This window comes from Dunckerocampus dactyliophorus, chromosome 7 (genome assembly GCF_027744805.1).
Source record: "Dunckerocampus dactyliophorus isolate RoL2022-P2 chromosome 7, RoL_Ddac_1.1, whole genome shotgun sequence".
NCBI classification, from domain to species: domain Eukaryota; kingdom Metazoa; phylum Chordata; class Actinopteri; order Syngnathiformes; family Syngnathidae; genus Dunckerocampus; species Dunckerocampus dactyliophorus.
In genome coordinates, this window is record NC_072825.1 from 1,849,811 (window position 1) to 1,875,735 (window position 25,925).

A 25,925-nucleotide genomic window follows, 5' to 3' on the forward strand; every position below is an offset into this window, starting at 1 on the left:
GCCTTTACGCGATCAGACTGTTTAAATATACGTGAAATACAATGATATGGCTGCTCAGGGATCATTTAACATGCCCAACAGCCGTGAATAATGACATATTATGGAGCCTTTTAGCGCACACGGTCAGTACGCGCAGCCTACAAACAACCATCTGTCCCTTTGTCCACGCTCTGAAAGACATAACATGAATCTTGTGCTACCAAAACGTCCTCAGCCAAACAGATGAATAAATCCTCAGCCGGAGAAAAGCGAATCCACTGGCGGTTGGGGGTGTTTTGCCCTAAACACCCCAGTCCCGCACGCAAATAAAGCAGTCAGTTGTGTTCCATCCTGTAGCAAATTTGTAGATGTAGCGCTGTAGCTCTCACCTAAAGTAGGAAAAGAAGTGTATGCTGTTTCGTCCACGCGTGTTCACACATGACAAGTCCGATTCTTGTCGATCAAGAGGCCCGGCATCTCTCCTCCGAGCGTTCGTAGCACAAGCACAGCGCCCCCTGTCGACGCTTTCATACCAGATAAAAGGAAAAGTGATCCTATAGACACAATGTCTTGTCTGTTTGTTAAAAATCGACCAAGTGAAAGCCATATGCTGCCTACCGACATGTGTTTGTCACGTTGTGCCATTCACCCCCCATAACAGCTGTCTATTGGATCATATTACAAGTCTTATGCGCAGACAGGCCTGCAGTAACGTCAGCTGTCTACATGCATATGTAGGCCTTTTAAGCCCACACTATGTGTGCTTTAAACCCATAACTGTCTGCAAGTGATGATCAAACATGTTTATTTATTTGTATGCTCATTAAACAATGAAAAATAAATGACTACATGCTGCAAATGTCTACTTGTCTTGTGTAGAAAAATGTGCACGATGCAAGAAAATCCCTAACAGAAATGACAATATAACACAATAGCATGTATTTAATGACATATTTTTATTCAACACACTTTTATAGCACCACCAAAACAAAGAAGTTGAGCTCAAAAGTCAGTTGGCCTCAGCTGTAATTGCAGCTGATGCATGCTGGGGGCGCTGCAGTGCCAGTGAGTGAGGACAAACAACAGCCTCAATTGTTATCATTAGGGAAAGGTATTTGGACAGGTGTTCACTGCAGTAGGAAGAGGTGATAAGGCTCCTCATTAGTGCACGTCAACCATCAACCATTCTGGAACCATCACAAATAAATATTGTACCTTACAGCGCATAAACACCCTTGGTCTTGTATCAACTACACAAAATTCCTCCCAGTCCTCCGCTGTCAGCGTACGAGTCCCCGCCATCCTGTGCTTCTCCTGGAGGCTCTGTGTGCTGCACAGGGTACTGCGAGGGGCCCGTCTGGTGCAGAGCCATTTTCCGTGCATAGTAGTACCTCTTTGAGGAGGCTCTCCACGCCTCCCTCTGCTGGGCCTGCGACTCCTGAGGTAACGTGGATATTGGTGCCCGCTTCCTTTTGCTCCCGAAGGCGAGGCAATGCGAAGAGGAGGAAGAGGGGGAGTAGTGGGGGGCCGTCTGGTGGTGGAAGGGGCTGGGGCGACCCAGGAGCGACTGCTGGCGGGCCACTTTGCGGGCGTAGTATCGCCTCGAGGCCGCTCTCCACGCTGCCCTCTTCAGCCTCTGTGCCTCCTCTGATAGCTCCGCCATGGAAACTCGCTTCTTTCTGTTACTGAGGTGAGTGACACAGGTGAGCCTGTTGGCTAACAATATTTCTCTAACATCTGTAACTACAAACAGGCTGTCAGTATACAAGTTATGTTGTGCTGGTGCAGTGGAACCCACTTAAAGTGACAACCCGTCTATGTGGACCAGAGTATTACAATGCTCATCCCCGCCTATGAAATGATGGGCAGCTAAACATGTGACTACAGCCTGCATTTGTCGGGACTGAAAGCTTGTCATCCTTAAAAATCCCACCTCAGTTGCTCTGCCTCTGTCATCCGGTGTGCGACTGCATCCACTTCACCGTAGTTCATCCCATCCATACGCTCCAATTGGTCTAACAGAACCACAACCATCCATGTCACTTTGGTATAAAATGAACAAGTATTCAGTTTAAATCCCTGGTCACTAGGGGGCGTTACCTTCATCCCAGCAAAGACTGCTGTCTCGCTCCTGGTGCTCCCTAAATCTCTCCTCGCTCATCTCCCACTTGATGAGCACAGAGTCGATGTCGCACGGCTCCTCTTTGACGGCCACGCCGCTGGAAGAAGGCGAGGGCGACTTCCTGGAGTCCTCTGACGCACCCGAGTGGTCTGCCAAATCCGGGTCTGGGCCGAGTTGGCTGACGGGAGCAAAGGGGAGAGCTGCTGACGCCTCCTGGCTCTGGGGCGGCACGTGTGAAGGTGGGCTGGCAAAGAGGCCCACTGTGGGTGGAGGAGGCAGAAGGGTTCAAATGCTGTGTCTTTCCAATCATTTTCTACAGTGCTTGTGATCACATGCACACTTATACTGTAATTAATATCATTAGCACCATTAACATTTTAACTTTTTTTCAATTTTTGCTAAATACAACAGTAAACATAAGTACTTAAGGGGGTGTCCAACTGCAAAAATAAACCTATAAGTGTACTTCAGAGTTTCTCCAATTACAACAATATCAATTTCTACGTGTAGTTAATGTCTAATTGCACCAATAAACACGTGTAAGCGTGCTTATTTATGTCCAATTACAACAATAAACGTATAAGTTTACTTAAAAAATTCAAATTATAGCAATACACACGTTTAAGTGTACTTAATGATGCCCAATTAGAGCAATAAACGTGTAAGTGTACTTATTGATGTGCAATTGCAACAATAAACGTGTAAGCGTACTTAATGATCTCTAAATAAAACAATAAACATGATTTAGTGTTTAAAAGGTGTCCAGTGACAACAAACGTGTAAAGTTTACTTAATGTCCAATTACAACAATAAACATGTGTAAGTTTACTTAATGATGTCCAATTATAGCAATAAATATGTCGAAGTGTACTTAAGACGTCCAACAATAAAGGTGAGGACACAAAACGTACCCACTTACTTACAGGACAAACTGAGTTCACAGTGCTGCTGCTCCTGCTGCCCGGCTTCCGGCTCTGTGGCCCCACCATCGGCCCTCTCCCCGGCCTGTGGCTCGCCTGTGCCCGGTGAGATGACCTGGTCACGCTCGCTCCCGGAGAGCAGCGTGCACGCGCAGCCGCCACACCGGCGCAAGGCGTGCGCCTCGCGCTCCATCTCGCGCAGCCTGCCCTCGAGCCGCTGGATCTCTTTGTCCCTGTCGGCCACCATCCTCTGGTACTCCCGGCTGCGGCTGCTGTTGACGCCGTAAAGCACGTTTAAGATGGAGTCCACGGCTAGCCGGATGGCGTTCTCCACCACCAGCGCCTCCTCGTCTCGGAGGTGTGAGTGTAGGCTGGTGTTCTGAGCTAAATTCATCCTCTCTAGTGTTAGTTTGTCAACGGGCAGCCGCTAGCAGTAGCAGACAAGCTAACAGGGGAAGCTTTCGCGGACAGCGCGTAGCCTAGCTAAAGTCACATTTAACTCACGAATCCGAAGCCTGTCGTCGACGGGAAACTCGATAAATTAAATAGAGAAGCCTCTAATCGTTTTAAAACATTACCTTCGCGTCCACTTTGGCCGCTGCCATCTCGCCTCCTGCCACTGTCCCTTGATTATCCACGTCTATTAACTGTGGTTAGTTGCCACAGCGCCAACTGGTGGATGGGAGGAGTAAGGAGTCAAGGACACCTCCAAGTACAGCTGTAAACAATGGCACGGTTTCCCGGTGGTTTGCACGTCTACCTCACAGTGTGGAGATCCGGGTTCGAACATTTCTGTATGGAGAACAGTGGGCATACTCCGGGTACTGCGGCTTACTGTCACATCCCCAAAACATGCATGCTAGCCTCATTGGATACTCTAAATTAGGAGGTGTCCAAGGTGTAGCCTGTGTCACATTCCAGAAATAAAATTAAACAAACAAAACTAGAAAAATGGTCAAAATGGGGCACAATGTAAACAGAAAAAACTGAAACGTTGATACTAACACAAAGTTATGTCTTTAAATATGTACAGTATGCCTTTAGTCTTTTTACAAAATAAAAATATCAAAGTGGCCCCCTACGTCCTTTTAGTTTTCAGTGTGCAGCCCTCAGTGGAAAAAAGTTTGGACACAACTACTCTAAACTGTTTACAATTAATTTATGACAAAGTTGACTTTTTAAATGTTTGGCGCAATGACTCTTCTGGGAACCATATTTTGCTTCAAGAGACAAAAAACAGGCATCATAATTTCAAGAGAAGACGAAAGATGAGAAAATGTACTATAAAATGTCCCCCCACTCTTCATAAGGCGTTGTTTCTCTTCTTGGGATGATATGTGTGAACTATTAACAACATAAACAATCCATAAAGAGAAAAAAGAATATTGGTCCATCACATTGTTCAGTGGAGATGGTTTGCAGAGTCTTCTCCAGCAGTGCTATACGTCATCCACTGTTTCACGTAGTTGGAACGTGATGGCTGGTGCGCGTGTAAAAAATCTCGATGCTCTCCAGAGTTGGAGTCGGACGGGCTTCCGCACTCCCCGTAGCCACTGTCCACAGTGTCCAGGTCCACACAAGGGTAGCCGTCCTCTGACTGCTCATTGGAGGCCAGTGAGGCTCTCTCTGGTTCTCTGAGGCAAGTGTTTGACGTGTTGAATGTTTGGCTGTCCTCTTGTAATATCCCACTGTGTCTTTCCATCTGGAACATGTCAGGCTCATCGGAATCACAGCTCACCAGCTCTCTGTAGCTTGGAGACTCACGGTCACTTCTGAGCGAGCTCCATGACGCCTCCTTGTCAAAGTCTTCCTCTCCAGACAGAGTCACCGTGTGGATGGACACGTGTCCAGCAGAGAGCCCAGTGCCCTGCGCACTCCCGCCATCCTGGGACTTGAGCAGCGGGCTGCAGTCTGGAACGGGGATGTGATGGAGGAGACAGCCGGCTGGTTCTGCTTCATCTGAGCTTTGGTGGCTGTTGTCACAGTGGAGCCGCTTCTTGGTCATGATGTCCACGTGAGCGTTATTGCTAGAAAAGTCGTACTCGCTGAACACAGGCTTCACCCACTCCTGCAAACAAACAGATGGGAGACATGGGCTGGGGCTCATCTGGCACACTTGCATACTTACACTTCAACTTAGTTAAGTGCGTTCACACTAGAAATGTAGCAAATAGCAGTGCGCTGTCAGTGCACTTAATCATCCTCAATCATCGCCGTCTTGGCTAAGTGGCAGAACACGAGGGACTAATTTGTCCACTCTATCACAGTTTTTCAAAAATATATTAATAAATAATGTTATTTCATGGTTGTATTCGACCTATTATTAGTCAAAAATATGCATATTTAAGCTAATTAAACTTTTTCTTTCAACCTAAATTAAGCATTTTCAAACATAAAAATGGCTAAATGAAGGCATTCAGAAGATGCATCCAAGCTATTAGGGGTGCTCCAATCAGCCACCCATCAGTGTCGGACGATTGCAGCATCCAGCCTATAGCGACTGTCTCCCGCCCACTTTCCCTTCAAAAAGCCCAAACAAGCATGGCTGCCGTGTGGGACTTACCTGTCGTTGTGAGAGTCATTTAAGTTTTGCACCCTGCAAAACATGCCACAAAAAATGTCTTGCCGGGGTGGCGTGTTAAAAACCTTTAGTTTGGTGCGGCATGTGGGGGTGGGCAATTGGCAGGGTGTGGTGAGTTGTTGAGGCTTGCGATGTGATCATCAGTCGGGCAGCGGCTAATGCAGCGCCCATGTGCGCGTGGCAGTCGGAGGTGGATAGCCCAAAAAGTGGTTGGATTCGTCGGACTGCCTTGGGGTCCTGCTGGAGCGCCATCAAGCTGATCTCGCATCAAAATTCTCCTTAAAGAAGGCGCCTGATCCTCTAAGTTTCACCAGTGATTTTGCTAAAGTAAGTCAAATATGTTTTTGTCTAAATGTTATGGTTTCCCTTTCATATCATATAGCCCAGGGGCCACCATCGTGAGCACCCCACGACCACATGAGGTGCCTGCAAGCCTGATTTTCATTTAGGTTTTCTAGTTGATAATGTGAAAACACGAGGAAGAAATGCATTGTGAAACACAAAATGCGAGTTGTGGATACCAACATTTTGTTCTGGTAAACTTTCCCCACGAAGCTGAGCACGCAGATGCCGCGGTAGTTACTGCAGTCGCTGCGATCACCCTTGTTCTTGTATAGCGTCACAATCTTGGCATCTCGCATGTCCTGGGGTACCTTGCCCTCTCTCCAACAAAGACAGAGGAGATCATGTAGTGGCTCGAGCAGAGCTGGCTTTCCGCATTTTGATGCTCTCTGGAGGTATTCCGTCTTCACCTGGAGTTCTACCACATGATAGGGTGTCAGTTTCTTTGCTGAGTTTCTCCAGGGTGGACTCTGAGTCCGGCTTCTCTAGAATGGGCAGATCCTCCAATGCAGCAATTGCTTCCTGGAAGACTAAGTTTTCTCTTGAATACTAGGTAGTGTTGGACCCATCTCGCTAGTTGCTTGTCTTGGTAAGTGATGATGTCCCCTGTGTTGGATTTCCGTGGCACACACTTCTTCATTGGTTTGCCTGTTACTTGATGCCCTCATACATGCACCTGATGTTACCAGTGTCTGAAGCCTGTTGGATGTTCTCCGACAGTTGATGCCAGTATTTGTTCACACAGCGGTGTGCAGTTTGCTGGACCTTGCTTCGGGCAGCTTTCAATGCCTGCAGGTTCCTCGCAGATGGATCACGTTTGTACTCGGTCAGTGCAGCCTGCTTTGCGTTGATGACGGGCTCCATGTCTGCAATGTTGGCCTCAAACCAGTCAGTGTTTTTACACTCCTTCTTGCCATAGGATAGGATTGCGGCGTTATGGATGGTATTACGGATAAAGTCCCAACTATCCACAGCACTGTCTTCCTGTCCACCTGTCAGGGTTTCCCTGAGCCTCTCGACGAACTTTACATTCTTATCTACTGTAGATAGGCTGTCTTGCTGGTGTTGATGCACCTTGCTGGCCGGGGGCTGCCCGGCTTGAGTGACTGCGATGTTCCCTCCCACCATCGAGGACAACCCTCAGTGTCCAACTCTACGGCAATTGAGCATGGACTTATAACTAGTAAACTGCTGTCCTCTGTGGTGTGCTCTCGCCAGATGGCGAGACTGGAATGCCCTCTCCAGGGCACAAGCCTGGGCAAAGTGTATGGAGGCCTTGTGCTGCCCATTCAAGATGGCCCCCCTTCTCGGCCTCGCCAACTTGGTCCAAAGGGTACACAGGGCGTTACATTTGGAGTTGGTTTGGTTGCAGGAGCTGCCGGAGAGATGACGACATCGACGATCCAACCGCATTTGGGGCTCCACTACGGATTTTTACTTGGGGTTGACTCCCGAAGTCTTGCCTGTGAACAAGTATCCCACAAGGCAGCGGGGGTTTAGAATCAGGATTCCCCTTCCCCTAGATGGGCTGCCCAACCAGGCTAACGAGCCCCACCTGCCCGAAGCAAATGGTTTTAAGGCACCAGATACCCGCCCTCGCCCCTTCTCCTGTCAGTATAAGCAGTTCCGCCGGGCACACACTCACTGGCCACAATATTAACATCACCTGCACAACGTTAAGGTTTAGCATTATTTGAGATTTCACCCACACATGCACAAAAAACATCTTCTAGTGCTCATATGGAAATATAAATGTTCTACAAAAACAGCTAAAGCCCCTTATTTCCGACAAAAACAAGCTACATTAGGATGACATTTGCATGAAGAGGGTATTTCTTCCACCAAGCTAGAGAGCACAAACATCTAACCACGGTGCGTCATAAAAGGCCCATTGAAGCCACTTCACAATAACTATTCACACCCACCCCCCAAGAGGGCCCCTCTGTGTGACTTTAAAAGGGATTTTCCCACGTAGCAGCTCCAGATGCTGCAGAAAGTCCCTCTCCTGTGCACCACCGCCTGCTGGCCACATGTGTAAAGCACACCTTCTCACCTTGAAGTTGCCGCCGTAGTTGAGGTAGAGGGGCTTGAAGAAGTCGTGCGGCTTGGAAACGTACGTGCTCAGATGGAGTTTTTTCAGCAACAACCTGAGAAAAACGGAGTCATTGAGGATGATTAGATAAGTTAGATGTTTGTGGTTGTGGTGTGCAGGGATGTGCAACTGCATTGCATCATACCGAGAGCGGTTTCTAATACTTTGGTTAGCTCATCAGGAACATGAAACAGCTCTCAGGCCAACCACGAAGCAATGCTGTCTGTGTATTGGATCTCATTCAACTGTGCGGGTTTTTATTTGTCTCTTCATCTGCAGAAAGCGCAAGTTCATTCTCTTCTTGCGACTGATCGTCCGTCGCCGCTGTCAGCGACGCGTGACTTCCTGTGAAGTGACGTGCGGCGCACCGGCGGTTTCTCGCTATGTGGGGGGCGATGCCAGGAAAGGGTAAACTGATGCGCTGAGAAGAGCATTTGCTGCCGCCGCGTACGGGAAGTGCGCTGATCATTGGCTTTCGCTTTGCTTGTCACGTCGGTCTGCACATGACCACTCCAAACCGTACACTGTACTGCTGTTTGCATTTATTTCATTACACTACTACATTTTGTTAAAGTCAAATTGAGCAATATTTTAATCATCTTCGCCCTTGGTCTAGAACACATTGCACAGCTAAAATGAAATATTTGCTTTTGTGGTCTTGTTTACTGCAATTTTAATATTATTTGTTATTAGAATTATTAGTATTATTGATTCTATATACATTTTATTCTATCCATCCATCCATCCATTTTCTATACCGCTTCATCCTCATTAGGGTCGCGGGGGCATGCTGGAGCCTATCCCAGGTGACTTCGGGCGACAGGCGGGGTACACCCTGGACTGGTCGCCAGCCAATCGCAGGGCAACATTTTATTCTATTCACACTATATTCATTTTTAATGTAAATTGCTCAGAAATGCACATTTGACATGTAATTATCCATATTGATGTTTAAAAAGATGATATACTCAATAAAAAAACATTTCATTCATTTGACATACATAAAAGTTGGTCACCATTGAAATGACCATTAAAAAATGTGGGTCCTGGTTGAGCCCATTTGAGAACCCCCCGACGTAGAACATTTCTTACAGTGTTTATTTGTGGCGGCCCGCCACAAGTAGTTTTGGCTCTACCTGGTGTGCCCTAGCTCATAATCACATTATAACAGGACTGTGAATGCAGCTTGTCATTCCATCTCTGTCCAGTAGATGGCACTGTAACGCACATTGTCTTGTCGTCATATTAACCCTTTCAAATTGCAACATTGCTGAGTTTAACGAGCCATTTCTGCAAGCATGGCGCCTCATGTAGTTAATACTTTACAACAGGGGATGGCGGACATCTGTAGCGTCGATCCAAGCAACATTTGTGGGCGTTTCTATGCAAAGTTTATACGTTTATAGACTTTGAAGCCCCCTTGTGCGTGCGGCAGTGCGTCCGCTCGCCATGACAGTCCACACGCAGCATACTTGAGCCGATGCTTTGCTAAACCGTGTTTGGGGTGGCAGGAGGGGACATGGTGGGTTGTCAAAACAGACTCCTCGGCACTGCTACTAGATAGATATGAGCTGAGAATACAATGACATGGGTGAATGAGAATATTCACAGGCATGATAGCTAGATAGATACTTTATATCGAGCTATGTAATAATAGCTGTTGAGGCAGCAGTGGTGTTCAAGATCCCGCTGTAAATGACGATGATGATGGCTGACTTTCCTTGAGGGATGAGGAAGAGTATCACGAGTAGATCAGACATTTCGATGAGCCAGTATCGTGAAGACAGGGATCTGAAAAATTGTGAGCCTGGTGACGTGATAACATGCACATTAGATGAGTACATTTACCCCCATCGCAAACTTCGGGTCATTCTGATTTTTCAAGCTACAACCTTTTGAAATAGAAATGTCACAACTGACACAACAGACTTTATTCCCGTAATATTTTGATTTTATTCTCGTAATATTATAACTTTTACCCCAGCCTAATTATGCAAAAAAATCATTTATTTTGCTTTGTTTCCCATAATATGACTTGTAAAACGGCTTTTTGTTTAATATTTCAACTTTATGCTACTTAAATGACGTTATATTTCCTCATAATGTGACGACATTCTCATAAAATTACACATTTTTTACACCTTTTTTTCCTTAATATTTTGATGTTATTCTTGTACAATTACTGTTTTTGCTGTTTTTTTTAAATTACGGTATTATTATTTTTTTATATTATTATTTATATTTAGTTTTTATAGTTATTTTTTTAGTTTTTAATTTTTTTTTCTATTTTCTATTTTAAGAATGCGCCGTGGGCCAATTAAACCCCCCTCCCCCAAAAAAAGGCGGGAACGACCCCCGGGCCACACTTTGGACAGCCCTGCTGTAGATAAATATCTGAATGTGATGAGTGCCCAAAAAGCCACACGCACCTAGTACAAATTCAAATGTGCATTTTTAGTTTTTAGTACTCACGGTTTCTGGGAGAAACCCAACAGCAGCGCAGCAACCACAAGGACGACGGCCAGGAGGATGTACAGCCAGGATCGTTTCTCTGTAAAGCACAGGAGACCAAACCATGTGTGGGGGTCGGATACAAACTGAAAAAAACACTGTTCCTGTTTCTCTTGTAACTGCAATGGGCTACACAGACATGCTACTTGTTGCCAGGTGGAATTTGCTGTGCACACAATCACTGCCTGTTAGGAAAATATGGTTTGTTATTGGACTTATAAAATGTCTTGTGTCCATTATTCCATTGTTATATTTGACGATAATTAGTACACATGAATGTCACGCTGACTTGCTATGATTATTTGCTGGAGGCAAGAGGCTTTTTGTCTCCAAAACAAGTCCTCCACATGCTTATCACCTGACTCACATAGCCGAGGGCGTGTAGGCATGCGAGTCTGCCCTTCATCAGAGATCACATTATCTAACACAGGGGTGTCCAAACTTTTTCCAGCGAGGGCCACGTACTAAAAAAATGAATGAAAGGGTCATTTTGATATTTTGTAACGCATATGCTAAGAAGTGCTAAGAAAAAAGTGCATCCCAGCTTTGGGATGTGGGTGAAAAACCCTACTATGTGCCATTGTTTTTTTTGTTGTTTTAAATTAAGTATTTCGCCTTTCTTCTTGTAATATTATTACTTCATTCTCATAATATTTTGACTTTATCCCCATAACAACTTTTTCCCCAACCTAATTTAAAAAAAAGAACATTTTTTCTTTAATATTACTACTCCATACTAAAATGACATTATTTTCCTCATAATATTACAAGTTTATTTTCATAAAATTGTAACTTTTTTCTCTTAATATTTTGACTTTATTCTTGTAAAATTACTCATTTTTTAATGTTTTTTTTGTCGTTTTCATAAAATGTCCAAATATTTTAACTTTCTTGTAAATTTTCTTCTCATAGTATTATGACTTTATTTCCATAATATTTTGACTTTATTCCCATATTATAACTTCCCAAACCAAATTTTCCACAAGTTAAAACTTTTTTCGTTTGTTTCTTATAATATTAAAACTTTAAAAAAATATATATTTTTTTCTTTCATGTCTCAACTTTATGCTACTAAAATTATGTTATTTTTCCTTATTATATTATTATAATATTACTACTTTTTCTTGTTAATTACAATTTTTTTCTCTTAATATTGTGACTTTATTCTTGTAAAATTGCTGCTGATGTTTCCATTTTTGCTGTAGTTTTCTTTTTAATTCTTTTCTTTCTAGGGGCCAGGGGCCGCAGATGGCCCTCAGGCCGCATTTTGGACATACCCTGATGTAACATTTCAGGATGAATAGTCAAGCATTTCTCTCAAATCCGCTTTTCTGGGTTATACTGATTTGTCTCCTTGTGTCGCCTCTCATTCGCTTTGGAGCCAACAGCAGGTTTTCCCTTGGCATTGCCCGTTTAGCCTGACTAAAAGGAATTAGGACATGCCCGGCAGTTTCATTGGCTGCCTTATGCAGTAGTGAAAGGACAGGGAGATGGCAAAACACAGTGAGTCCACGCTTAGTTTCAGCACCCAAAGTTAGAGGAAGTGCTTGTTTTACCTGCAATGTCTGGGGAGTCTGCGGGCGTTGACGTCCACTCAGCCGTGGAGCTCCACTCGCTCCACGGACCCTGACACGGGCTACCGGGAGACATTTTGGCCTGAAGCTCCACACTAAACCTGTGGGGCAGCTTCTTGCAATCCAACAGGAGGAACTTTTCATCCACTGAGAAGGAAAGTTCTGGATGCTGTCAAGGGAAGACCACAAACATCTCACCGATACTGTAAAAAAAAAAAAAAAGGTACACTGCAAATTTAACTTTTACCTGCGACAGGCCTTGGTGTGCTCGGATGCGCAGCCTGTAGGTAAGACGGTGCCTTTTATTGTTGTTGTCCCACGTGATGTTGTAGGACCCGCCGGCGCTCGTCACTCGCACGTCGGAAGGGGGCAGAGGTTTCACTGGTTTTTATGCAAAAGAGGACAAATACGAATAAGACGTTGATGAATGCATCCATCCATCTTCTATGCCGCTTATCCTCACTAGGGTCGCGGGTATGCTGGAGCCTATCCCAGCTGACTTCGGGCGAGAGGTGGGGTAAACCCTGGACTGGTCGCCAGCCAATCGCAGGGCTTGCGTGTCTCCACTTCGGGACACATAAATATTCATGTTCTTACGATGGGTTTAAATCCACACCCGATTACATCATCAACGCTATCCATACATCCATTTTCTATGCCGCTTGTCCTCACTAGGGTCGCAGGGGTAATGCTGGAGGCGGGGTGCACCCTGGACTGATCACCACATATAGACAAATAACCAAATGTGGCTAAAAGGTTTGCACACCCCGGCCTTAAACAACCGCTATTGTGATTTATGTCTGTCAGCAAAACTGAGATATTACATTTTTTTCACCGTCAGTTCATTGCAAACAACAGTAAGTTCATACATTTTGCAAAGAAAAAATGTTCTACATTGGCGATTGGATCATTTCAAGTGCAAGTGTCCCGTGTTCATTTCCTTCCTCTGTACTGTATATTCAAACCATTTTTTCCCCAAAAGTCAACTAATATACCTCCACAATGCGCCTGCATAACCGAAAGTGAACATATAACAACACCCTAGGTGGTCGTGACTCACTCATTGACTTCACGGATGACTAGTGTTTAAGAAGCCTTGGCCGAGGTCTTCATTTCCTGTCAACCGCACGTCTCTTCTGCAGAAAGGGTCTACAGTTTCGTCGCTTACCCACGTCACTCAGCGCCCAGCTGGATGATTCGCTTGGCGTGATGACGTCCGCCGGCCCTCCTTGATGGCTGACGCACGCCGTGCATTCGGTGCCGATGGCGGCGACGTCGTAGAGCGCGTCCGGGTACATGACGCACCAGGGCCGACGAGGTGTGACCTGGCAGTTGTCCATGGCGTGAAGTTCTCCGTCACTACAGCAGCGAAACGGAGAATCAGCTGGTGAGCTGCAGTTGCAGATCACGCCATAAATGTGTCAAAGATGCCATTTCTCACTCATCGTGAGACCTCAAGTGCTGTTCTAAAAACACTAAATGTGAACACGTTCCTATTAAAACATTACATCACATCAGGGTCCAACCAAAGAGCGTCTGAATGGAAGGAAGTGGCGCTATTGTTGATCCACAGGCTGCACAATTCACCTTGATGACCACTTACCTGCAGTTGACCTGAAGGCGGAGCGGCTGCGACGGTACGGAAGCACACGAGCAGTTGAGCAGGACGTCGTAGTCCGTGTAGCAGGTGACGCCGCACGAGGAGGCCGCTGCAGCAATGAGGAGCAGCGTTTTGCACTTTTAAGCTTCACATCTCAAAGAAAGCAGTAATGTATAGTCGATGTACTCTTTTTATGTATTGTTGCTTGTTGCCAGGCAGACTTCGAAGGGCTCAATAATAACTGCGCCACCGTAGTACGATAAAGGCAGGAACGCACAAATTGTACAGAAATGACTGCGGAACCGTTTATAGGTACTGCAAGAATGAATAGGCATTGTGTGGTGTATTTGTTATATTTATATTTGTTATATATACATACATAATGTACATATATTTATTGTATTATTTCATATTATATTTCTTATTACTCAGATTGGATATATGGAGATTAATTTAAATCGGAAGTATCAAACTCAAGGTCTGGGGGCTGGATTTGGCCCGCTATATCATTTTATGTGGCCCGTGGAAGCCTGGAAATAATGCACATTGAAAGACTTAAAAAAAAAAATATATATATATATATATATATATATATATATATATATATATATATATATATTTGTGTGTGTGTATATGTATGTATATATATATATATATATATATATATATATATTATTTTTTTTTATTTTTAAAATTGTATTATCAATTGTTTTTTAAAAAAACTTTTATATAGCTGCAGTATAGTTTTTTATTATTTTTTTATATTATTGTGTAAAATTATTTGTGTATATTTAATTTTTCAAACTTATTTAAATATATGTATATTATATTAGATACAAAAAATATAAAAATAATATATATATTTGAAAATCAAAGACACTTGATCTTTCTTGAGAAATGTATTTGTTGTCAATTTTGGCGGAAAAGTTCTTATTTTTTTGTTTTCAAAATTATTATTTAATGAATTATTATTTATTATGAGTATAATCATAATTATTAAAATGATACAATAGTATTATACAGTAGTATTGTATACCGTACAGAAATTTGTGCTCGGCACCTTCACTTTTTTCATTGTAAGTTTGTTGTTTAAACAACACAAAGTAAAAATGATATTAATCAAATGAACTGCGATGGCAGCCGGTGTGGCCGTGCTTGGACATTTAGCTCGTTGGCTGGCGCTGCTCAGCTCATTTATCAGGGGGTCTGTGGACGCGGGTTCGAGGCCAAGGCAGGACGCAGGACTGGCCGCACCGCGTGATTTGATAACGTCTTGTGCTTGTGATGGTTTCAACTCCCAAATTTTGCTTGACTTTTGAGGCGTGCATCCAAATTATACCGCCTTTGCCCTGCTCCACTTTGGGGGCTCCGCCTTACACAAAAGAGAGCACTATCAGAATGATGGCACTGCTGGATCCGGTGAGGCCCCTGATGCAGAGCGGCCATGTTATGAGCTGAAGGACATACCTGCTTGAATCAACAGAGTGAGGCCCCAGAGCGTCAAAAAGACGGCAGCCATGACGACAAGACGATCTTTATCAGCTGCTGCCCGGAAAATAACAAAGAGAGAGACAAGTGAAACTAAATATAGCAACAATGGCTGATTGAACAGACAGTTTAGCAACAGTAACAGGTGGCAAAGACTATTTTGTTGAAGAATCCAATCCAATCCACTTTATTTATATAGCACGTTTTATAGACACTGTTTCCAAAGTGCTGCACAGACTAGCAAAATCATAAATAATAAGAAAAATTAAAAATTACTACTGTAAAAACTAAAAGATCAAATAGAAACAAAGAAACGTACAACAGTAAAATATTTCAAACAAGAAGTAAATACAATAAAAGCAACAAATCCAAGAAGTCGGCAAAAAATAAATAAAAAACTAAAATAAATAAAAATAAAAATAAATAAAGCCATTAAAACTAAAAAATAAAAAGACAGTTAAAAGCCAGAGAATAAAAGTGGGTTTTAAGACGAGACTTAAAGCTTTCAATTGTGGGGGCCGTTTTTTACATGAGGGGGGAGAGTGTTCCACAGCTTTGGGCCGACTACGGAAAAGGCCCGGTCTCCCCTGGTCTTAAGTCTGGTCTTAGGCACCACCAGTTGGAGCTGGCTTCCGGACCTCAGTGTGGCGCTGGAGTGTAATTTTGGGTGAGGTCTGAGATGTACTGAGGGGCCAGCCCATTCAAAGCCTTAAAAACAAACAAGAAAATCTTAAAACCAATCCTAAAACGCACAGGCAACCAGGACAGGGAGGCTAAAATTGGGGTAATATGCTCCCTCTTTTTGGTTCCTGTTAAAAGCCGTGCTGCAGAGTTCTGGACTAACTGGAAGCCAGAGAGTCATTTATGGTTTATTCCAGAGTAAAGGGCACTACAGTAGTCCAGACGTGACCAAATAAAAGCGTGCATGGCTTGTTCAAAATGTCGCAATGATAAAAACAGTTTGACTTTGGAAAGAAGCCAAAGATGATAAAAACAGGATTTTACAACGGCGTTGATTTGTTTTTTTAAGTTTAAAATCACCATCGATTATGACGCCAAGGCTGGTGGCTGTGGGACAGACTTGGTTCTCGATGGGGCCCAAGTCCAAGCGGGGGTCATTACTATTAAGGACGATAACTTCTGTCTTCCCCTCATTGAGCTTTAAAAAATGTTGAGCCAACCAGACCTTGATGTCACTTAAGCACTCAAGAAGGGGAGTCAGGGGGGCATGGTCATTTCTTGTAATTGGTAAGTAGATCTGGCAGTCATCTGCATAAAAGTGATAGGAGATGCCTTCTAAAGATTGTACTAAGTGGGATTAGGTATAGAGCAAATAGGATGGGCCACAGGATTGATCCCTGGGGGACTCCACAGTCCAGGGGGGCAGTAGATGAGGTCACCAAGTCCCACAGTAAGGCATCTCCCTGGTAAGACCTAAACCACTCAAGGGTAGCCCCCCTGACACCCACACAGTTTTCCAAGCGAGATAAAAGAATAGTATGGTCCACTGTGCCGAAGGCAGCAGTCAGGTCTAAAAGCACTAAGATGGCTGAAGCACCAGGATCAGTCATTAAAAACCTTTAAAAGTGCAGACTCAGTGCTATGAAAGGATGTACTTTTCAAGAAGACACTCGTCTATCAGTTCTTTACAAGCCAAACAGTTAATTTCACTTCTAAAAGGAGTAATAAAATATTTCTATGGTCATTTTTAATCGACTGACAAAAAAAGAGGCTTACCTTCTTTAGTTTGGACTCTCATAAGCCGAAAGACACGAAAAGGCTCACTGGAACAACGTCGGCGTCCGCTGCTGTGATGTCAAATGTGGTTTATCGCCTCCTCACCACATTAACGCTGCAAATAGAACAAGCGCATCCTTTCATTGTTTTGTTCTGTTGAGCGTGTTGAGCAACAATGCAGACGCTTGACAAAAGGCACCTTTTAGCCATGAGAGCGCTTCATTGCATCATTCTCATTTTGTGTCTGCCGTCAACATGTAAATTTTGACCTTTGACACAAAACATAACTACAAAATGTTTCAGTACTGAGATGATCACAATCGTTGACAAGAAGATTTCATGTGAAAAGAGCATAGAGGCAAACATGCATGTCGGCAGGGCACTGTAAGGGGTTTCACAGTGTGTTTCGGCTGAAATGACTCACGCTCCCACAGCAAAAGCCATTGAATTAGCCATGCAGAAATGACACCCTGCACAGACTCGGTACCCAAATTCATTCATTAAGTGCAATATGACTTGTCTTTTTCATGCTCAGCATGTTACAAAGGGTCTAATTTACATTTAAGATTAAGTGCAAAGTAATGCAGCCGTTAAGTGAACAAATAAATACAGTAAATTCAACCGGCATAAACAACCAATGGCACAGTTGAGCTGGGTTGTAGTTGCACTTCCCTGCCGCTAGATGTCACTGCATCAGCGGCATTGAGTGGCGCAGTTATCCTAACTGGTGAGTCATTTACTCTGATTCTTTTGTTAAAACCCCACAGTGACAATGTGACTAAGATGTTAATTAATGCTCTGAAGAACTACTTAATTTATACTTGTAGGGGCCCGCCATTTGTGTTTCCGGTTACTACACTCTCACCCCCGAAAAAGTAGCTAGCCACCAATCGAACCAACCCAACGTCTGCTCCCTGGCTGAAAATACCTGTTAGTATTTTTCCAATACTCAAAAATGTCGTTTTTCGGTGCCATTTACCAACGAAATAAGTCAATTAAGTTGTTGAAACGATTTTCGTGTTGCACGCCGGTCGCATCTTCTGCAAAATCTCGCTTGCCTTTCTATGGCACGTTATAAAGCTATAACGCGCCCCCCGGTGGTGGGAAGATGTTTGTGCACCGTCACAATAATAAATCAATTGAATCTGTTGAAAACCCAAGTCAAAAATAGACTTTGTAGGCAACAATTTCAATACATACAACATAAATAAATCATTTTATATTCCCTAAGCAGTCACAACATGCTTGCCTGGGACCTTTTTTAGTTTGTTTTCTCATTTCTCAGGAGGTGTTTTCATGAGCAGGGAGGTGGGGGGTGGAGGTGGTGTTGTTGACTGGGGGGTGGGGGGGCTCTCCTCTTCATCCCTCTGGAGGGTTTGCAGCCTCCTGTCCTTATGCTGTGTGAAGTGACCTGCGTGCTGAAGCAAAGTGCTGGAGGTGTCTCTCCTGTGAGGGCATGGCGGGTGGGGGGTGCGGGTGGAGGGCGCTGGTGCCGTTTACAGGCTCTGAGGTGGTGTTGATGGCGGGTGTGTGGGAGTAGTGAGGCTCACGCCACAAGGTAGCTGTGTGTGTGTTGGAAAAGTGTGTTGCAGCTGTGCGCATGCTTGCCCATGTCTGTGCAAATAAGGGGTGCAAGGCCAGGGGGTGTGGGGTGGTGGGGTGGGGGTAAATACAGGTTTAGAAGTGTTGAAGCATAAAATGTCTCCCTCTCTCTTTTGCCTCACTGTCCATCCCCCCCCCCCGTTGCCGCGCCAGACGCAAAAGCAATGGCAATTTGTGCGATTTCACAGCTCACCGGACCCCTAAAAGTCTGACAGCCTGGTGCTGGGGTGGGAGTAGTGGGGCGTTAGCGAGGGCTGGAGCGGTGGAAAGAATGAGGAAGAAGCGCGTTATGGATGGACCAGGCGATGTTGGAAATTGAAGATGGACAAATGGGAGGCAAGACAGGTGAGGCACGGAGCTGATGGAGCGGCGGTCACACATTGTTGACCTGCCGACACTCAGAAATAAAATACGCTTCTGTCCAAAAGTGCCTTTCAAATCAATCTAACGGATGTTTTGGTACAAACGGAAGGAGACATAATCGCCGTCATTGAACCTTTCTTACCACAAATGCTTCAATGAACGCCACCACAGATGGGCCTCAGGTTTACGGCCGAATTCCCGTCCCAGACGGTGACGTAAGTCAGGTTTTTGTGTAAATTGGAATTATTGCCGAAAATATACCTAAATCGGGTGTGTTCAAAGTGCGGCCTGGGGCACATTCTAAATAAATGACGTTAAATGACGTGGTGTCTTTGAACGCAACTCCTCATTGCTCATAATAACACACTTAAAGTCTGATTGAAGTATTCTGCTATTAAAGAAGCCAGGGTTCGGTATATCGATTTTTAAACGTGTGCCATCTCTTAACTTGATTTCAATTCTCATCTGATTTGGCACTCTTAACACATACAAATATATAATCCCCACCTGTCTTTATCTTTCCTTCAGTAAAATACAGTCAAAATGGGCATATTTCAGACATAGTGTGACATGGTGATTAATCATGATTGATTAATTTGGAACAACATGATTAATCTGATTCAAAATTTAAATCATTTGACAGCGCTAGTTGTAATATTAGAAGAAACAAAACAAATTTGGAAAATTAGGTTGGCGAAAAAAGTTATAAGATTGTGGGAATAAAGTCATAATATTATAAGAAGAGTATTTACAAGAAAGTGAAAATATTTTGAAAAAAAAACCCAACAACAGCAAAAATGGAAAACAGCAGTCATTTTACAAAAATAAAGTCAAAATATTATGAGAAAAATCTAACAAAATAATAAAATAAATATAATAAAAATACAATAATCGTAATCGTAATATTATGAGGAAAAATAGTGTCATTTTTGTATGATAGAGTAGAAATATTAAAGAAAAAGATGTTTTTTTTCCCAGTATGTGGCCCTTGAAGGACACATGAAGGACATATAAAACACAGTCACAAAAAGCTGAAATACAAGAATGAATAGAAAGAGTCATAAACTCCTTCCTTTTATGCCGTGCCTGTCATGCAGGCCTCGCTACCTTCTTGATGAAATATGATGCCAGACCTCCTCTTCTCCCCCCTCTGTGGCGACTGTAGCTTTCCTTTTCTTTGCCGCACTGCCGCCTGGGAGACATCAAGAAGTGTAAAAGTCCGACACGCTGCACTCTTGTGCTGCGCGCCACGCCGTATTCTTCCGCCATTCCTGAGCGAGTCTGTCGCTTACGGACCAAAATTAAATTTGTCACGAATTCATGGGCGCCCTTTTTGTAACCATAAACTTCGTAATGCGGAATGGCGTAAAGCGATGGCGTCATCCACAATCTCTCGATAAAAAATGAAATATGAATATTTATTATAAATAATAATATAAACAAATGATAAAATAATGCTAATAATAATAGTCAAATAATATAATAAAAGAAATGACTTCCCATTTAGCAAACATTGATTATCCGTGGAGGAGATTTGAGGGGTTTTGACTATCTGAGGCTTGGAATTTGGGATTGTGGCCTTAAGAAGGATTTCATCCATTCATTGTCCGTCGTGGCCCCTCGCCCCCACCTATTGGGTGGCCACTTGCAGCCCCGAGTGAAGGGTCATGACGCGCGAGGGCCGCCGTTGACCTGAGTGGACGTGTGTGTGCAAAGCATGTACTTCCTGTTTGAAGCGAGACGCCTCATGGGTAAAATGGTGTTCAGGGCCTCTTGACCTAGCGTGGCAAACAGGCTGCTCTAGCGCCGAGGGGGCCATCGGGAGGGCGCCCCCGAAGGCAGAGCAGGGAAGATGTAGAACAAAGCAGAAGAGATAGCAGCGGATCGTCCATTGAAGGAGGCGGCGAGGGTTCTTGTGATAAGAGATGACACCTGAGTGCTCTGCTTTGAGTGAGGGGTCAAGAGAGAGTTCGAGAGGATGGGGGGTGGGTGGCGGGGCTGTGTATGTGTGTGTATAAGTGTGTGTGAGGGGGAGGGGGGTAGGCTCAGGACATCTGTTGGGGTTTTGGAGAGGTCAGCCACGGGACAGGAACTAGTCTTAATCCTCCCAGCTGGGCCTGCAGGAGAGGATTTGGACCCGTGCTCGCTCTCCAAACCCAAACCCAAACCCACAACAGTAGCTAATTGAGCCGCAGCGCTTCCATGTAAAGCCCCGCATGCTGTCACGAGGCTCTGGAGGGCGCAGCAGGAAATCCCTTTTACTGTCTGCCATACCTGGCTGGGATGTCGCCCTCACACTGTGACCTCAAACGTCAAGTCAACATTCACTTACAACAGGGGTGTCCAAAGTGCGGCCCAGGGGCCGTTTCCGGCCCATGGCTGTTTTTTTATTGGCTCGCGGCATATTCTAAAAATAGAATTTGCCAAGAAAATGAAAAAAAAAGAAAAATCTGTCATTTTACAAGAATAAAGTCAAAATATTCAGACAAAACTTTAGATAATTTTTTTTACGAGAATAACATTTCATTTTAGTCAAATAAAATTGAAATATTACAGAAAAAATATGTTTTAAATTAGATTAAAATCGAAATATTTTCCTGGAATAAAGCCAAAATATTACATGAAGAAAATTGACAAGAAGAAAGTTAAAATATTTGGAAAATAAGAAAAAAAAGAAACAGCAGAAATGGAAAAAACAAACAGCTGGTATTTTTTTGAGAAGAAAGTGAAAATATTAAGAGAAAAAAATTCATGTTCTAACAGAAAAAAGTGGCGATTTTTCCGTGAATAAACTTGTAATATTATGAGGAAAAATGAGCTATTATATAAAAATTACGAGCTATTTTTGTGAATTTTTGGATTTGTGAATACAGCTAATATTATTTCATACTTTTTTCTTATTTATTTGAAAAGAGAGCTATAATTTTCTTACAGGCCAATGAAGATGCAGTAGATTATTTCTATTATTATTTAATTCCAGAGACTTTAAAGTTATTTTTATTTCAGGCCGCACGGTGGATGAGTGGTTAAGATGTTGGGCACAGTCAGGAGATCGGGAAGATCTGGGTTCAACTCTCCCCTGTGTGGGGTTTGCATGTCCTGCCCGTGCGTGTGGGGGTCATGAGGTTGTTGCAGCCGCTTAGCTATCGCGAAAGAATTGCTGCTTGTTGTTGACTGGAGAGTAGACTGATCGGTGCCGCCTACCTTGACTCCTTTCTCGTTGTGAATCGCACGTTTGGTGACGTGGCTAAAACTGTCGACAGACAACAGAGACAACGAGACCGCTCCGTGCCACTACAAGCTAAAGAGTTAGCTAACGTCGGTGCTATCCGTGGCCCGTGCTTTCAACATGTCAAGCCCAGTTCCAACTGCGAGGAATAACACAGGACGTGACCACGTATTGATGCCGCTGCATGCCTCCATGACAGCAAGTACTAGTTTATTATTGGTTTTCATTCTAGGGAAAACCCGATACCCATATCAACCGATTTTTATTTTATTTTTTTAATCAACCAACATTTTTATGGCAATATCGCGGACATCCCTACTGATAATGCATCTTTGAGTAAACGTCCAGTATCATTTGCCGGGCCGAGTGTCCTGCTCCTTGGAGATCAAAATACGGTCACCCTAAGTTAGCGTCGCTAACCAAGCGTAACCATGGCACGCTGTAATGTGCGTGCCGGGCCAGCAGTTGGCAATGATCTCTAGTAAAGAAAAAAAAGGCTCCAAAATGCTGTTGACATGTGAGCAAACAGCCAAGAATGACACATTTATGATCAGGAACGCTCTTGTACCGACTCCCTGCACCGTTGCAGACCACCAAGCGACTAAAAGGGCGCCGTCCTTCACTGCCTGGACGAGCCCTTCAACCTCCCGCTGTCACGTCTGAGGGAAGACGTCCACGGGCATCTTCAAAGTGCACCACCATCCCTCGCTCATTTTGTGCATTTTAGTCAATCCCTTCAATAAGCATCAGCCTCTTGGGAGAGGGATGCGGGGGGGAGCAGCATCGTTTCCTCGCCTCCCTTTTTTTAAAAGTCATGCATGGTTTCAATTTATGAGCTGCCATTTTGACCTAGTCAACGACCTCACACCTTAAGCACATTCCGACGGCGCCAAGAAATTTATTTGCCGGATAAATCATTGCTTACGAAATGCTGACGGAGGAAGTGCAAGGTCGAAGCACAGGGCGGGGGTGAGAGACCAGTGGGTCCTGGTACAGAACATGGTTCTGGTGCGATGGGAGCCAGTTCCGGGCAAGTCGGTCCAATTGGATTCGCAATGGAACGACGTCGTGTTCTAAAGGACAAGATCGACCGCCAACGAGGAGAAATCAAATCACCTCATCTCATTCTTCATGGGTGGCGGCCTAAGAGCAGGGTGGGGGGCGTGCGGGGGATGCTAATTTGACTTGTCTGACCAAGCGGCCAATAGGCCGGCTTATCCATGACCTCTGAACCTGGAAGTTTTCCAGTTGGCTGATCAGAGCGAGAACCCTCACTTGACCCCCTTTGGTCTTGTATGCTAATGTTGGGGAGAGGGAGGGGTGGATGGTCACTGGGGAAACGCCAGTGGCCGCATGTCAATACTGGAATGGCAATGGACCTCCCCCAAGGCCAACATGTCTATAATTACTGATAAATTAAGGAAAATGGCAACCCCCCCATAATATTAACAAATAGGATACATTCCTGATTACACCTGTATCTGGATTACACCAAAATGTCCCGCCCTTACACAAAGGTTTGTCGTGAATCCACAAATTTGCCGGGTCACAAATGCTGAATCGTGAATGCCAGTGCAAGCGCCAACGTAGTCAAGCAAACCGGGCGCCGAGTGTCCCAACTAACGAGTCATTTTTTTTTTTTTAGATGCGAGTCATTTGCTTGGAACGGCGAGGTCAAATCGAGTCACTGGCAGGCATAGCCGAGGGCAGCTATGTGGGGGCTTCTGTCAAGGATATGACCATGACTGAAGCGCTAGCAGCGCTAGCATTAGCTACCTAGTCATCAACACGCCAATAAAACATACGTACATTATAGCGATCTAATTGATCTTATTTAGTATATATATACTATGACAGGAACAACATCAAATTAAAAGCACAAAATGACTACAGAGCCAACATCCACCAGTACAAGCCTGGACTTGTTTTCCAGAGAGCTTGTGTACCACAAATATGCACATTAGCACCCAATAAGGTCATCAGATCTTACCTTTATGTGTTCCCACATAGTACCAGCATTTTGGAGCAAATATGAGGTGAAAGAAAAAGGGTAAAAAACAGTATAGTAGTCCATCCGTGTGAATTTAGCTTGGAGATGAATAAATCTATCTGTGCAGTGTGTGAGAACGGGAGAAGGTGCGTTCAAGGTACCACACGGTACCACAATAGTAACTGAAGCCATGGTGAGCCAAGTAGGCACCGTGCGATGGAAAAGGGCGTTAGTCATTTACCTGCGATTTACTACAAGCGCTCACTGAGACAGTGAGTGACCTCTACCTGGCAGCAGACCATGTTTGGAAGAAATAATGAGGGTCAGTGAAATCTTTTTCAAAAGCAGGCCATCGATGTAAATCCTCAAAAGAGAGGGCAAACTGAGAGCAGCAGCCACCCACCGCGCCATATCCCCTTGCCATATTTGGTGAAAATGTTTTTTTTGTTGTAATCCCGCAAACAGACAAAGCAACACTCATAGCGTGGAACCTCTTTGGAGGGTTTAACAAACAACCGCTGACTTTGGCCTTTTATGACAGTGGGATGGTGTGTGTGTGTGTGTGTGGGTGTGCTCGTGTTTATGACCATAAATTGCATCAGCGTGGCTCATTTATCTCTTTTTAAAAGGTTTTTACAGACGGATGGGGGGCAAGGACGATTCTAGGTACCAAAACAGTCCTTGATGTCTTCATGACACTTAAAAAAAAAGGTCAAACTCGCGTTGAGTTTCACTTTATCCCGCTGTGGGACACGTTTAACTCGCTGTGAGACTCGTTGTGGACGAGGCTTGAGGATCAATACATTATTCGACTGATCCCCAAGGTTGCATTTCATTCATTTGCAATGCTGCCTGCCTTGCAAATAAGACGGACTTACACACACTGCCAAGCGAAGCACAATAAAAATGTTACGCAGCATGTGCACATAAATCGATAGCCAGACGCGTCGTTAACGTTTTGTAAACGCTCCCACCTCCATTCATGCAGAATCTATGAACATTATTGCCGCTTTTTGGAGGTGTATTAGTGAGGGCTTTATAGTGGAAATAGGTGTGCCCTGTTACGTGCATTGTTAGCGCCCACATGCTAGCTGTTTTTCTCTCTTTAGAACGCACGGAAAAGGGAAAGACATGTGTGGTCATGTTTCACATCAGGATTTTTGATGTTGGCGGCACGTACACACCGCAAAGCCCAGCATCTCTTCCAAATATGCAATTTTGTAGTTATTTTTTTGCTCATATCGGCTCTTGTTCAACATTCTACACTCGACAAGCGCTTTTTGATATTGGATTTCGCAACTTTTTTATCACCAGTTTTCCACTTGTCCCTGAGATCTCCAGAGTAATGGAGTCTACACACACCACCCACAAAGGCGCGGAAGAATATGAGCTAAGCTCAAGCTAACACTGCACAGACTCTCCTTGCCGAGCATTTTTCTCGCTAATGTGCGGTTTTCATTTTCACCAAGACATGACTGACAGCAGAGTACCGGACGATGCTATTGATCTAGCCGACCGCCACACACTTCGGGCTGATGGAACAGCGACTTAAACCGGCCAAGCCAAAGGCAGAGGACTGTGCATCTATGGGTCTCCGAATAAATGAAGGTAATGTTGTTGACCACCTACCATGTTTATTTGTTTACTGTTTTCTTTGAGGTGGAAAAAGTTGCAAATGAGATGTTTTTATTTTAGGGCTCGCCCTTAGCGGTGCACTTCAAAAACACAGAATATTAACTATTAGTCGACTATGGACTAACTAACTAACGAATCAGATTGGACTATGACAATCCTT

At 44.2% G+C, this 25,925-nt stretch overlaps 2 protein-coding genes and 1 long non-coding RNA gene across 7 annotated transcripts in view; 1 reads left to right on the forward strand and 2 right to left on the reverse strand.

Moving 5' to 3' along the window:
• Nucleotides 1–916: 916 nt before the first annotated feature.
• Nucleotides 917–3,669, reverse strand: LOC129184943 (uncharacterized). Its single transcript, XM_054781499.1, has 4 exons — nt 3,025–3,669; nt 2,080–2,361; nt 1,913–1,994; nt 917–1,664 (listed from the first exon to the last, which is right to left on the reverse strand). Exons 1-4 carry the CDS (start codon nt 3,413–3,415, stop codon nt 1,226–1,228), a joined length of 1,194 nt encoding a protein of 397 aa, XP_054637474.1. The 5' UTR covers nt 3,416–3,669; the 3' UTR covers nt 917–1,225.
• A 381-nt stretch (nt 3,670–4,050) lies between these two features.
• Nucleotides 4,051–17,042, reverse strand: il21r.1 (interleukin 21 receptor, tandem duplicate 1). 5 transcript variants are annotated; one of them, XM_054781498.1, is made up of 10 exons: nt 16,947–17,011; nt 15,739–15,917; nt 15,189–15,263; nt 13,725–13,830; nt 13,290–13,513; nt 12,369–12,502; nt 12,104–12,290; nt 10,509–10,587; nt 7,998–8,091; nt 4,052–5,089 (listed from the first exon to the last, which is right to left on the reverse strand). In XM_054781498.1, the coding sequence occupies exons 3-10, from the start codon at nt 15,238–15,240 to the stop codon at nt 4,424–4,426; spliced, it is 1,542 nt and encodes a 513-aa protein (XP_054637473.1). In that variant the 5' UTR covers nt 15,241–15,263; nt 15,739–15,917; nt 16,947–17,011; the 3' UTR covers nt 4,052–4,423. The 5 variants fall into 5 exon arrangements, with proteins under 5 accessions (XP_054637467.1, XP_054637473.1, XP_054637472.1 ...); XM_054781497.1 differs by having other exon boundaries at nt 15,189–15,266; XM_054781492.1 differs by lacking the exon at nt 15,739–15,917 and having other exon boundaries at nt 4,051–5,089; nt 15,189–15,266; nt 16,947–17,033.
• A 571-nt stretch (nt 17,043–17,613) lies between these two features.
• LOC129185018 (uncharacterized) overlaps nt 17,614–25,925 on the forward strand; it is a 41,221-nt gene continuing 32,909 nt past the window's right edge. The window contains exons 1-2 of the long non-coding RNA XR_008572023.1: nt 17,614–17,673; nt 25,600–25,738. This is a non-coding gene — a long non-coding RNA (uncharacterized LOC129185018). The remainder of the gene's footprint in view (nt 17,674–25,599; nt 25,739–25,925) is intronic.

Excerpts from the sequence above, each read along its gene's own strand:
- LOC129184943 (XM_054781499.1), bottom strand. The coding sequence starts at position 3,415 with ATGAATTTAGCTCAGAACACCAGCCTACACTCACACCTCCGAGACGAG. Across the intron at positions 1,995-2,079 it reads CAGTCTTTGCTGGGATGAAG|ACCAATTGGAGCGTATGGAT; the intron begins GTAACGCCCCCT and ends TGGTTCTGTTAG. Across the intron at positions 1,665-1,912 it reads ACAGAGGCAGAGCAACTGAG|TAACAGAAAGAAGCGAGTTT; the intron begins GTGGGATTTTTA and ends CACTCACCTCAG.
- il21r.1 (XM_054781492.1), bottom strand. The coding sequence starts at position 16,968 with ATGAGAGTCCAAACTAAAGAAG. Across the intron at positions 12,503-13,289 it reads CTGGGCGCTGAGTGACGTGG|TGAAACCTCTGCCCCCTTCC; the intron begins GTAAGCGACGAA and ends CATAAAAACCAG. Across the intron at positions 5,090-7,997 it reads ACTACGGCGGCAACTTCAAG|GAGTGGGTGAAGCCTGTGTT; the intron begins GTGAGAAGGTGT and ends GTTTGTTTGCAG.